Source organism: Nyctereutes procyonoides, unplaced genomic scaffold (assembly GCF_905146905.1).
Source record: "Nyctereutes procyonoides isolate TBG_1078 unplaced genomic scaffold, NYPRO_anot_genome, whole genome shotgun sequence".
In the NCBI taxonomy this organism is placed as follows: Eukaryota; Metazoa; Chordata; class Mammalia; order Carnivora; family Canidae; genus Nyctereutes; species Nyctereutes procyonoides.
In genome coordinates this window covers 2,230,513-2,245,058 of record NW_026575118.1, presented here as the reverse complement: position 1 = coordinate 2,245,058, position 14,546 = coordinate 2,230,513, and the positions used below count along the sequence as shown (strand labels likewise).

Genomic DNA, 14,546 nt, shown 5'->3' with positions numbered 1-14,546 from the left:
AGATTATATTAGAAAAAGCAACTACACGAATTTTCTAGCTATTGAAATTTACGAAATAGAACAGTAGTGGGGTTTGTTTTTTGTTTTTTTTTAAGAAAATGAGGTATTAATACACTGTAAACCAAAAACAGAACATAAATAAATAAAGGCAATGTGTAATTAAGTGATAAACGGTTACAGATTTCAACTTAATAACAACAGACAACAATAATTTTCTAGTTACTTATGGACTTTGTCATTTAAAAATTTGGCTTGCTTGTGTACTTATCTAAAAGTGACAGAGCTATCGATATACAAGCACATCATTAAACATGCAGACCAAGCCAACACAATTTTTCCATCTCTACCAAATAAAAACTGTTTACATTTTATTTAAAATACTTAAATCTGATTTCTGATACATGATTCTTTTGTGCTTATTAGTAAGTAGTAACCTACGTTAAACATCTTACGTTCTAATTCAAGCAGTGTAACAGAGAAGCAGTTTTATTTGCATTTATGGATAAAAAACTGAGCAAACAAAACAAAACCAACATGCCTTTAACTCTCTTAGGCTTTTCCAAGATTTTTAAGAGAAAACTCCTTTACGTAGTATAGTCAGTGGGAAAGCAGAGTCACTGCTGTCTCAAGGAGAACAAATGGTAATCTAACTCTTATCTCTTATTCCTCAAAGATTCTTGAATTGGCTTTAGCACTACAGGAGAATAAGCGATTCATTCCCCAAACCTGAAAGAATTCTGCTGGTGGGGTTCAGGAAGCATAGCAATAAGAAAACAGTGTAACTAAGAAAAAATTGGGGGACAGTATTATTTGCCTGTGAACCGTATGCTGGTACCAAATGCTGGCTTCATTATTATTGCAAGTATATCTTCAGAGTTTTCTGAAGAAAAGCTATCAAAGTATAATAGAGAAGTCTCGATTCGGAAATATTTGTAACATGCCAATAAAACTGCTTCATTTGCTGTAAATAAAAAGAAAACCATTTACAGTCTGACTTAAAATGTAGTTTCTTTTTACATGCTACTTTTTAGAAACTCCAAGAAGGGTACTTTTGAATTTACTACATTCAGAATCCAGTGAAATACAAACATTTTGGCCAAAATGTTGAACTTTATTTTTACACCAAGCTACATCATTTTGACACATGTCATCATTATATTCACTTTTGTCAAATATCTTATCCTAGCCTTTCTCAAAAATTAGTGTTTCAGTGTAACTGGTGATCAAAAAGTATTAGAAATAAGCCTTGTACATCAAAGTATATATAAAAACAGTTCTTTTGTGCTTGTAATTGACTTAATTTATCAACAATTAGTTAGATCTGATTTCCCTTCTAATGTCCTGACCCTTAAGAAGAAATGATCATTATACAAATATTACAGAATACTCAAAGTAACCAGTTTACTGCCAATGTGCATGCAGACTAACATTACTTAAAAGAACAGAACCTCAAATCCAATTAGTCTGAAAATAGTTAACACTCTTGTACAATCATCTTTATTGATTTGTAAAAGCTGTATACACATCTAAAACCCTGAATTTACTTTGTAAAAATAAATCTTTTAGCAATAAATGGCACTATCAAAATCCCATTAATCTCAGGCTATTATGTAGTTATTTACATGCTTTTCAGCAACAGTTGAAAAGAATCTTATAGGACCAAAGCCAGTATATCAAAAAAAACCCTGTAAACTGCATTTTATACTATTGTTTGTTCACCTCTATATGAAAATATGGCTACATGCCTTACATTAATGAGAATGTAGCTATGTGTGTTGCTACCGTGTGCTAGCAGCACACAATCTGCCACTGGGCTCCACTGTGTGGTCAATGCATTCTTCACTGTGCTTTGCTTTCCCAGTGGAACACCTGTGAGAAACTACTTATGGAGAATCATAAAGTGCTATAAAAAAGAGGGGCTGGACCCACACCTGTCTCTGCCATCTGGTCTTTTCCTCACTCAAGTAATTTCTGTGTTTTTAGAAAATTATGCCTCCTCCAGTGAACATATTTCATATTTGATTTTTAAAAAATCAGTATTTTAAAGTTGGTGAGCTTTATCAAGGTACTGTGAGACAGAGACATGAAAAGGTTAAAGGCACAATAAGAGGGAAGTGAATGCTACATATAAAATATATTTCAAGTCTTCTAGGTTACTCAAGTCCAAAACCTTCTGAATTTGAAATTCCAATGATCAATTTCTGTTTTAGGTCCTTTTTGCTCTTGTAGGGGGGAAGGCAGAGTTGATTGAAGCAGGTGTGGGCCACAGGCAACCTAGGGAAAAAAAAATTTTTGTTAAAGACACTAAGTCTCAAAATACATATAGGCTAAGAGCTAAGCTACTGTCAAATATGGCCAATTCAGATCTCTTCTGCTGTACCAAGAGGTGACTCATTAATTTCTTCATGGAACAGATACTTACAGGGTACCTCCTATGTATGCACACTGTTGTTCTAGACACTAGGGCTGGGTTTACAGACCAGTCAATGTCCCTATGCTCTTGTGAAACTTGCATCCTGGCGGCATTATTGTTGGAGTCAGAACTGAATTTGAATGCTGTCTCCCCAACTTACTGGCTGTGGCTTCAGGTCTCCACATGTCAGTGTCTTTGTTACCATGACAGGGTAAACCTATCTAAGTAGGTTGTTTAAAAGATTTCAAGAGCTATGTGTATAAAACACCCAGCAGAATAGTAGATAATAGAGCTGTTACTATTATTTCAGTCTTGACTATACAAAAATAATTGAAAGAACATTCCTGGATATTTGATGCCCTCAGGGCACGTGCAGCATTCATCCTCTGAATCTTCTGGACCAGCCCCCAGTCCCTTTCCCTGCTGATACTGTTCATCTTCACTTTAGATTGCTACTGATTTCTTATGCCTTTTCTTCACACTTTATGGATTTCGCAGCATCAGAACAGCTGTCAGTCAGAGAAGGCAGTGAACAAAAATAGGGAAGGTACCAGAGAAAAGGAGAACATTTTTAAAGAAGTTTGTATGATTAGAAACTAAACTTCGACAGCCCTTGGTATAAAGAGACTTAAAATTGTTATAATCAGTTTGCATTTATTGAGTGGTTGGTCTACAACAAGTATTGTGCTAAGTGCTTTTATATGCAGTGTTTAAGCCTCAAAGCAACCTAAAAAGTGGTTTTTGTTATCCTACTTTTACTGATGAGAAAAAATAAACTTTGGAACATACAGGTTAAGCAATCTGTCTGACGTTATAGAGCTGGTAAAGCTGTAGACCCAATAATCAAACCCTGATTTGTTTGACCTTACACCAGTACTGTTGCCATGTAAAAATTGAACACTCTTATTGAACAAAAATCTAATGGATCTACAATGGTGATGACCATCTTTGATAGTCAACTATATTTAATCTATGTGAATGTCCTACTGCAAATACTAGAGTTGTGAAAGATTTATGCCTAAACCATGTGTGCCGACAAAATAATCCCTGAAATGATAACAGAAAAGTTTGGTTGTAATGTCACTTTTTGTTTTAAATTCCATTACTCACATTATCCTTTATTACTTATTCATTCATTCATTCATTCATTCACCTCCTTCCTTATTTTGAAAGTTGGCTCCACATTGGGCATGGAACCCAATGCGGGACTGAACTCACGACATGGAGATCAAGACCTAAGCCAAAATCAAGAGTTGGGTGTTTAAGCAACTGAGCCACCCAGGAACCCCTCAGATTACTCTTTTTATTTATTTATTATTTATTTTTTTAGATTACTCTTTTTAAATTGACAATAGTTTTGTTAATATTCTAAAAAATTAATTTCTGTTAAGTAAAAAAGCCTATATAACCTTAAAAAAGCTTCTTTTGAATTTTTTTCATTTTAGCTCTTTAGTTGTAAATCTTATTTAGACATTTTTTCATTATATATACATATGTATGAATATTTATTTTGTATTTTAATATAATGATGTTGACTTAAATATTCTTTCAAGAAACACTTATTGGGCACCTAATATGTGTGTGGCTACTTGAAAATTACAAAGATGTATAAGGCATGGCCTCTGTCTTGAGGGGCTAAATGACTAGGATAAAGGTGCAAAATGCTAAGTGACGTTAAGACTTCTATAAAATAATTGAGGTGCACATTAAAGGAAGTTGATGTGAAACTGGATCTTTAAGGAGGGGTAGAACTTTCATGAGTAGAGAGATAGGAAGTGAATACCATGTTTTAAGAGGATTACTTAAACATATGAAAAAAGGAAAGGACAAAATGTGTCTTTGTATCTAAGGAATAGCAAAATAGCCTGCTGACTAAAGCAAGACAAGAAAGGAAAATTGATATGTAATCTTGGGGAGAAGACTGTAGAGCATAATTTATCTGACAGGCTCCAGAGTCTAGAACTTAAACTGAAGGAGAGCAGTAAAGTTATTATGGCCTAAGGAAATAACCATGAACAAAGCAGTGTTAAGGACAATGAATTTAGTAAGATAAAGTAACTAAAAAGGGAAGAATCTGAGCAACTAGACCAGGAAGAAGGCCATTTCAATAAGCTAGGAATGAGGCAAAAAGTAACTACACCAGGGTGGTGGCAGTAGGAAAGGAAAGAACAGAGTCTAGTTCTAAAATGAAAGGAAAAGCTGACAAAACTCAGGGAACATATTGAGTGGGAGAAAAAAAATGATTCTGATAAAAATAGTGACTACTCAAATCAGCTTTGGAAATTATAAGGTGTTTGAGAAAACAAGTAGATAAGCATTAAACCCATCAATACTATTAGAAAATAAAGCCATCATTGTTACTTTCATATGCAAAGCATACTAGATTTAGAGAGAGAGAGAGAGAGAGAGAGAGAGAGAGAACTACTACTAGAGGACTTGTATTAACTGCAGTAGCCAAAAAACCTCACCTTAATATTTTTAATAAAAAACACCTTTAAATAAAAAAGAACATTATACAGTGTACTACAAAAAGCCAGCTAGATTCTAAAAGAGACTATGAAACAGTTGACTTAGCAAAGTAAAAAGCTGATAGAAAGGAATTAATAGTTGGCATTGATAAGTGTTCAAAATTAGTAGAGAATTTGAACGCATATTTTGTCTCATTTCAAGGCTTTATTTATTCCCAAGATTTCTCCTACAAAAATGACTTCTGATTGAAAGAATCCTCTAATTCCAAACACATTTTTTTTTTTAAGGATTTTATTTATTCATGAGAGACACAGAGAGAGAGAGGAGGCAGAGAGACAGGCAGAGGGAGAAGCAGGCTCCCTGCAGGGAGCCCGACGTGGGACTCAATCCAGGGTCTCCAGGATCACACCCTGGGTTGAAGACAGGCGCTTAACTGTTGAGCCACCCAGGGATCCCCTCCAAACACATTATTATTAGCAAAATTTACAGATTAAAAATAAAATTACAATCTGGAAGTTTACCAGTTAGTAGAAGTTTCATTCTTTGAGATTTTAAAGTTCAAGTCAGCCATTCCTCCTACAGGTACTCTGTCACTTCCTGTAGTAAAATGTAGCAACTTCTTTTGAAGATCAAGAGGAAATCCAAGCACAACATCCCAAAAATATCTAAAAAACACCAAAGGAAATTTATATAAAAATGTCTTGTTAAAAATCCTACAGATTAAGGTAACATAAAGTAAACTCTTAAGGAAAAAAAATTCCCTTAAACATACACAATAGCCCTTAATGTGAAGTTAAGGAACCATAAGATTCTACATATGAATTGGATTTTTGACTAACATTATTATAAAAGTAACTTTTTTTTTTTAAAGTAGACCCCATGCCTTGCATGGAGCCCAACATGGGACCTGAACTCAAGACCCTAAGATCAAGACCTGAGCTGAAATCAAGAGTCAGACACTTAGTGAACTGAGCCACCAAAGCATCTCAAAAGTAACATGTTACTTTATAGAATTACATAAGCAATCCAACAGTGGATAGTACAAAAGTCACTTATCTCCTATATAATTCACAAGGCTTATTTTTTTTCAGCACAGTATTTTAAAAATGCTATTTATAAGTATAGCATCCCTGAAATTCTAGAACCAAAACCATTTTTTTTTTCAAGGCCATTTAAAAAAAAAAATCTTGGAGTACGTGGGTGGCTCAGTAGGATAAGCATCTGACTCTGATTTTGGCTCAGGTCATGATCTCAGGATCATGAGATTGAGTCCCGTGTTGGGCTCTGTGCTGGATGTGGAGTCTGCTCAAGATTCTCTCTCTCTCTCTCTCTCTCTCTCTCTCTGCCCTACCCACCCCACACTCTAATAAAAAACAAAAACTTTTTATACTTTCATAGAAACTTATTTATATCACTTTCTCCCAAGGGGACTGCTAAATGATTTCATATTTAATATTCTCACATTACTTTCTAAAGATAAAGCAAGGTAGGACTCTACAATATTTCAGCTAACTTGATTTAAAGACTAAATTATACACGTAAGTCACATTCTCTTTCATTCCCTGTCTGGCAATCTCCCTTTCAGAAGCAGAATGAGCTAACCTTATAGTTAAGTCTGTTTTGGCATAGCCATCATACTGAGTACTTCTCTGTAGAGCATACATATCCAGTTCAGGGCTTCCACATACCAGAATTTCAACCTCTTCTGGACGAAGCAGCTGCCAATAATCATTTTCCAAAAATGATAAAATAAAAAAGAGATGATTAAAAAAATGAAATTGGAACTATCTTCACTGAATCAAATTATAAAACACATGACTTCTCTTATAGTAAATCAAGCCATTTTTACTGGGGAAAAAATCTCCATTTTTATTTTTCTACTGAGGCTAAGGTATTTTTGCCTCTAAAAATTTATAAATCTTGTCAAACTATTAGGCTCTCCCTTTTGCAAATAGTAATTAGCAGTTTGCCAGAAAAACAAGCAGATGACTAAGCATGAATCCAAATTACAACTCTTCCCACAAAGCCTGCTTGAAACTCTCCTAGCTATTTCAGCCTCCTTCCAATATCCCACACGCCTCTTAGGTGCACTACAGAGTTTGGATACTTGGTTATACTCTGCCTCATGTCATTCACTGGTTTTTCACCTACATAAGTTGTCTCTCACCTAAAGAGATTAAAACTTAAGAATAGAGACCATGCTATGCCATTTACTTATTTTCTTTTCGTCCACCCCCACAACTACCAGTGCTTCACAGACAAAAACCCAGTTAGAGCCCAATAAAGTGCTCCTTTTTCAAAGGTGCTTCTAATAACAAATACGTGACAAAAGTTACCTTAAAACAAGCTCTCTCCTATAATAGTAAATCAAAGGGAAGACCTTACTCCATACCCTCATAGTAAAACTGAGGGGAGATACAAGTGGCATGATGGAATGCCCCTTGTGTAGCTGGGCCGGAGAGTAGTACTTCTTTAGAAGAATTTTACCTTAGGGTAAGGGTAATTCTGACACGGTATTCACATGACTAAGGCAAGTCAAACCAAACAGTTTATCATGACTCTGAAGACATACTACTTCCGATGGGTAAAAAGTGACTCAGGAAGCAGTTATAAATATATTCCTTAATCAGAATTTATGGCTTTGGCCCTGGAGCTTACGTGTTAACTCTGTTTTCTGTGCTTTGTCCCCCAGGATTAAGACATTGAGCCTATGGGATCTCTTCATCTACTCTTAAGGAAAATTCGTAAGCCCCAAAAGATACAGAATAAGACACAGTCCAAGGAAAGAAAAATCGAGTTGACTGGTCTTTTTTTCCATTAGAGAATTAAGGCTAAAACGAGAAAACTATTTTTATTTCTAGCTCTACTTTTAAAAAGTAAAACGTATTTTCTGCTTTAGAAGCTTATCTATTTAAGGACTTGTCAATATTATAGTATTACAAAACCTAATTGAAAGCATAATTTAGTTTTAAACTCACCATCAGGGCATTTGAAGCACACACACTATGAAATCCATAATAAAATGCAGCAAACTGCTTATAGATGGATTTGTTGAGAAGAAAGTCAATATAAAGCTGTACATATTCTGGAAAGCAATTTTATATCCATTAAATAGTAAAAGTAAATGGTAAACATTAATGCATTTTAATTAAGAAATGGTGTTTACTTACCTTTCCTATTTTGATTGGTAACTGGAATTTTATCACCACCTGGCTTTAAATTGTAGGACTTAATTATTCCAAATTCTTCTTGAAAAACCTAATGGAAGATTCCAACACAAGATATTTACTGGTATGGTTAAAAATAATAGACTTCAATGAACAAGTTTGTAAAATTTAAGCATGGGTTTCCTCCCACTTGTCAACATACAAACTACAGGGACTGAGCCCGCTCTGTTGAATACAGTTAAATACCTTACTGCTGTTTATCAACTTGTGTAGCCATTGAGATAATACTCAGGTCTTTGCAGCTATGTGGATTACTCTGACTTCCATTTCCCAATTACTGTTAAGGGAAAGGAAATGAGACTGTTTTGGTCTGATCCATTAGTTTCTGCTCCTAACTTCTTGTATTTAAGCTATAGGAGAGGCTTATTTTTAGAAGCTGAAGAGCTCTGAGAAAGTAACTGAAGCAAGGGAATATGCTAGGTGCCTAGCAGGGTGCCTTCACCCTTGGGGAATTTTTTAGGCACTTTCCTTGACTGTTCATCTCCAAGTATCTGCTGCACTGTCTCTACTTTATCAGGTTAAGACCCTTTATGATAAGGGATGGTATGGTGTGTGTTGATCAATTCTTGGTCATCTTTTCTAGTAATAGGTGTTGAATAACAAATGGCAATTTTCATATATGAAATACATGGTTAACAGAAAGCCATTTGCCCTTAACAGTACCTGGAATGTTGAATAGAAATCTTCTTCAACATTGCCTTCATACGACAGGAGTTCACTTAACCCATGGGCCAACTCCTGTAAAAAGAAATCTGTTACCTATGTTTTTAATAAAAAAATATTACCTGAAACTAGTTAAGCAGATCTTAGAGTGAACTCACATGTGAGATAGAGTAGATAGACTCTTTCAGATTTTGAACTAAAGATAGTATTTCAGATATATTTTTCCAGGGCACACAATGTTTGTTAATGATTTCTACCACATAAAAGGCTTGGAAAAACTCACTGGGAAAAGTCATGTAAGAGGAAAACATCCAGTTCAAATGATAGAGGCATAATTCTAGGACCTATTCTTATGCAGCAAGCTAAGAACACAGCTTTCCACCATAATTTACTGCCATCTGCAACATTACTATTTATGAATTTGTAGTATTTCTCCATATATAATCTTTAAAAATCTTGTTTTAGGGTTGATCTTTTAAGCATAAAAACACAGTTCATACATGTTAAGTAGTTTCTACATTTCAGTTACAGTGCTCTTCTCTCCCCCCAAAAAGTTGGGAACAGTGGAAGAAATATATTCCTATAATTCATGTTATCCATGAACAAAGATTTACAAACAAAAACTGACCCAATATTTATTTTTATTTTTTTTAATTTTTATTTATTTATGATAGTCGCACACACAGAGAGAGAGGCAGAGACACAGGCAGAGGGAGAAGCAGGCTCCATGCACCGGGAGCCCGACGTGGGATTCGATCCCGGGTCTCCAGGATCGCACCCTGGGCCAAAGGCAGGCGCCAAACCACTGTGCCACCCAGGGATCCCCTGACCCAATATTTAAAGATATTTTTCAGGTTTTATGAAAAAAAATTAAAGTTTTATTTTAAATTATTAGAGGAAAAAGGTAAGCAGTATAGTTAGAATGATCTTACATATTTATACACGTAATAAATTTTCCAATCTCTTAAAATCAGAAATTTTTATACAAATCTAGGCTGGCATAGATTTGGTATGACTGTCATCATTTGCTTCGATTATTAATAAAAATCATGAACACTGAAAATTGAGTTTCCATTTTTTTTAAGACTTTATTTATTCATGAGAGACACACACACACACACACACACAGAGGCAGAGATACAGGCAGAGGGAGAAGTAGGCTCCATGCAAGGAGCCCGACGTGGGACTCAATCCCAGGTCTTCAGGATCACGCCCAGGGTGAAGGCGGCGCTAAACCGCTGGGCCAGGGTAGCCCCGGTGGCGCAGCGGTTTGGCGCCGCCTGCAGCCTGGGGGCGTGATCCTGGAGACTCTGGATCGAGTCCCACGTCAGGTTCTCTGCATGGAGCCTGCTTCTCCCTCTGCCTGTGTCTCTGCCTCTCATTCCCTCTCCGTGTCTCTATAAATAAATAAAAAAAATAAAATCTTAAAAAAAAAAAAACAACCACTGAGCCACCTGGACTGCCCTGAGTTTCCATTTTTTTAAGAACTCCACAGACTACCAGGTGAACCCATGGAAAAGGACTTACCGTCATAATCTTTTAGAGATGAAATTTTTAATGACAAAATACAAAGTCAATAGGTTATGAAGTTATGTATTCAAATCTGTTTTATTTAGGACTATTAGGCACTTTATTTCCAGACTTTGTATTTTCAAACCCCTATTTTTGTTGAGAATTTTTTTTTTGTTTACCTACACTGTCAATCTTAGACTCTTAACTATAATATGCTATTTCTGAAATATGATTAATTAACCACTGGGCAGTATTCAGTGTCACACTGAAGACACTGAATACTGCTTTTACACACCATTTGAATACCCTGCTTAATCTTATTTTATTTTTTTGCTTAATCTTATTTAATACAACATATTTGGGAGTGATTTAAGCAGAAGAAATATTATAAGTTGCTGATTTCAGGATATGCTAGAGTCTCTATTCTCATCTAAAACCCTCGAGTAAAATCTTACAAGGCTGTGGTTGGGAAGGTTTCTTATTGTTCCCGCTGGACAATCCCAGTGCTCTAAGGAAACAGTGGAATATTACTGTATTTATTGGCACCACACTGCAGGAATCTTGATTCATTATTAAAGGGCCAACATAAGAATATGAAATTAGCACAGTGAAATCTTCAGCTCCATAATATAAAACAACATTTCAGTGTAGTCGTTCATAAAATATCCATTAACTTAAAAAAAAGCTAGCTCTAGGGGATCCCTGGGTGGTGCAGCGGTTTAGCACCTGCCTTTGGCCTAGGGCGCGATCCTGGAGACCTGGGATTGAATCCCACGTCTGGCTCCTGGTGCATGGAGCCTGCTTTTCCCTCTGCCTGTGTCTCTGCCTCTCTCTCTCTCTCTCTCACTGTGTGCCTATTATAAATAAATAAAAATTTTAAAAAATCTAGCTCTAAATAAGCCAATATTGAATAGCTTTACTCATAAAATTAGGCAATTTATTGGCAAAAACCAATAATAAAATTATAAAGTTGGTAAAAAATTTGACAGAAATGGAATATGTGTAATTTTTAAAAATCACAAAAATCTAAAATGAGATGGTTAACTCAGAGATTAGTTTATTTCCTACATTTTACAGTAAGGAAATTAAGTGAATAATCGAGAGTCAAAGCTAGTATGTTTCAGAGAGAAGATTACAGAAAGGAGACCTTTCAGTTTCTTAATCAGGACCTGCTCTATTAACTTGTGCACTCTCATGTCACACTATTTTCCTATTAAGTCTTTTTTTTTTTTTTTGAGAGAGAATGCACATGTTGCGGGGGGAGTAGGGGGATGGAGGCAGAGGGAGAGAATATTAAGATGATTCCACACCCAGCACAGAGCCCCCATGTCCGGAGCCAAAATCAAGGGTCTGATGCCCAACCAATTGAGCCACCCAGGCACCCCACTAACTATTAAGTCTTCTAATACTATTAAGTCTCAACTTTCACAGGAAGGTACCAAACTTGTATCAAACTCATTAGATTATTAAAACACAGGGCTATTTAGATAGGAATATTTAGTAAAAGAGATTCTTCACATCTAGGCTATTTGCTAAAGATATTACCAAGAATTTTCTGCTAACCAACAGTTATCAAAACTCAGCTGTAAAAAATACTATAGAGGATAGTCAGAAGTATATGTATAGTATCCACTCTTCTGCTAAATTTTAATCTTTGATTACATTTGATGATGAGAAATCTAATTTCTGAATGGAGGAATGTTATAAAAGTACCATGAAATTCATTTGTTGTATTTATTTTAGAGATGTTTTTGCAGACACTATTAACCAATATGGCACAGTATCATCTTAATTAGAATCCACAGGAGAGCTTTATTATCTCATCTAACCCCCCAGTATATAAGTTTTGCTGTCCCACTGATCACATAAGGAAACTAGAGGTCAGAAAGGTTAAAAAAACTTATCCAAGTTTATAGAACCAGTAAGTGGCAGAGCTTGAATTCTAATCTCTGTCTCTCTCACTTCAAAGCCTGTTCTGCTATGCTGTAAAGGCCCAAGAGTGCAGCAAAGTGGGTGCTAAGTCTCTATGAGGAAGGAGAAAGCTAGACAAAAAAGGAGATGGGTTACATAGGTAGACAGAAATTATATTTAAAAATAAGAAGAGCATTAGGAGGAGAAATCTTTCAGGTAGAAGACCGATGATTCAGCATTAAGGAATAAGATGCTAATAACTTTATACTTACAGGCATAATTTGACATAAGTCGTCAGTGGTCACACTGCAGATGCCTACTGGTATATTTTGATCACTAGGAATGATGGGAGGGCTCAATAATTTCTTGTAACAGCAGGGAGGGAAACGAATATCCAAGGTGATGCTGTTATACACAGCTAGTCCCATAAGCTATGCATACTGAATGTTAAGCATTAACATAAAATCCATGACAAAAAATGAGTTTTGAATTATGCATCAGTCTACTTCTTGCATACTGTCAGACCTAACACTGACTTTAATTAATCCCACATACTTCCTTTTCTTTATTTTCCCTTTATTTTACATAATGTAATTCCTTAATTACCAAAAGTTATGTGAAAGGGAGGGGTCAGTTGATAGTATTTGATGATTTCCCTAGAAAATTTTATCTAAGATCATAACAGCAATTTCAGACATCTCATAAATTATTTGACACAAAATAAAAACATTTTCTAAATTTAAAAGGTGTTGGTGACTTTATAGGTAGCAGCAGCAATTTATTCAGAACTCCACACAGAACACACTACTAATTTTGGTGATCATTTTAACTATTTTAAAGCTAAATACAGACTATGTAAAGAGAGCTGAACTGAATAAACATATGGACACGGGAACACACACAGATGTACACACATACTACTGATAGGCTAACAAGACAATTACTCTCCTACAGAAATACCTGAAAGGCCTTTATTACTTGAAGTGTACACAAAGTGTTGAAGTTAAAAGCTACAGATATTATACATATAAACCTTGCCCAATTATATTTTATTTATTACTTATACGGTAATATGTAACTTATCCATTTGCTGTGAGGGGTTTTAAATGTCATATTTCAGCTGTCAAAGTTATTAAAGAAGTTATCAATTTTATTGGTTCAAAGGAAACCTAAATATATGGGCTGGATAAATTACTGAAAATAATTTTTAAAAATTAGAAGACAACCAGTATTTCAATTTGTCAAGGCAGAATGAGAGTTAATAGTAATTTAAGGAATAGATATATTACTTTATAGGTAACCATATCAACAGGGACTGAGCAGTATATTCAAGGGACAGATATTGAAAATAAGGTCTAATATACCTTATATATATACTGTGATGATAGCAACAATGATAGTGGCCATAATACTAAGATGGTTACCACTTATAATCATCCACCACAGTGCCAAGTTCTACGTATTTTTTTATTTAAAAAAAAATTATAACCCTAAAGGCAGGTTTTGAGCAGTTGAGGAGTAGGCCCATAAGATTTGCCTCAGGGCATTTTCATATGCAGACTACAGTGTTTCATGTCATACTAAGTCAATCCATGCTGGCTGAAGCAGGGACGAGAAGAGGACGGGGGAATTCTGCTGGGCCACTGAAGCATCACGTGGTACAACCAGAGTTTGAAAACCCTGTTTCAAATGCCCCATTTGGTAAAAGTAATTATAGTTTTATTATTTTTATTATTTTTTATTTTTATTTTTTGTGATTATAGTTTTTACAAAACTGTTATATTTACAGCTCTTCATGCAATCTTCAAAACATTTTATAATTATTACAGGTTTTACTATAACATTTCTTGTAAACTCCAAAGCCTTATTCTATTTAAAATTGAGGTATTAGGAATGCAATGCTGTCAGAACTACTCGCACGAGAAATCTTTGGTCCTAAAATTTAGAAAGTAAAAATATGTACAGAACCAATGATATTTTCTCAATATAGAATGTGTGTTCTCAATTTTTACTTCTCCTCACCGGTGATAGATCTATCACCTACTTACATGATCATAATCCATTATCATCTCATATTTTTCCTATATATTAATCGTGCTTTTTGGGCACCTATTTCATGTCCTACAGTTTCTTTGTGAGTGTGCATGTGAGATAAATACACATAATAATGAGATAGCAGTGGCCTTAATAATTTAATTTTAGCTTTAATTAACTAACTTGAAATATGCAGCATATGTAAGTATGCTTAATGACCTTGCTCTTTTGGGTAATGATTGGAATAGAAACCAATGCCCACTGCAAAAGCAGCCGATTAGTGAACTTATGATTTTACGTATAACACCATTCTAAAA

General features: G+C 35.1%; 1 protein-coding gene across 3 annotated transcripts in view; it reads right to left on the bottom strand.

Moving 5' to 3' along the window:
• Nucleotides 1-344: 344 nt before the first annotated feature.
• The window catches only part of HECTD2 (HECT domain E3 ubiquitin protein ligase 2), a 75,314-nt gene continuing 61,112 nt past the window's right edge, over nucleotides 345-14,546 (bottom strand). For 2 of the 3 annotated variants that reach the window (XM_055334417.1, XM_055334418.1), the window contains 7 exons: nucleotides 12,468-12,626; nucleotides 8,773-8,847; nucleotides 8,053-8,140; nucleotides 7,861-7,967; nucleotides 6,485-6,600; nucleotides 5,404-5,547; nucleotides 345-2,274 (listed from right to left, as the gene is read on the bottom strand). In XM_055334417.1, the coding sequence (XP_055190392.1) occupies nucleotides 2,154-2,274; nucleotides 5,404-5,547; nucleotides 6,485-6,600; nucleotides 7,861-7,967; nucleotides 8,053-8,140; nucleotides 8,773-8,847; nucleotides 12,468-12,626 (810 nt within the window). In that variant the 3' untranslated portion in view covers nucleotides 345-2,153. Of the gene's footprint in view, nucleotides 2,275-5,403; nucleotides 5,548-6,484; nucleotides 6,601-7,860; nucleotides 7,968-8,052; nucleotides 8,141-8,772; nucleotides 8,848-12,467; nucleotides 12,636-14,546 lie in introns of those variants that run through there. The other variant, XM_055334419.1, reaches the window with a different exon arrangement.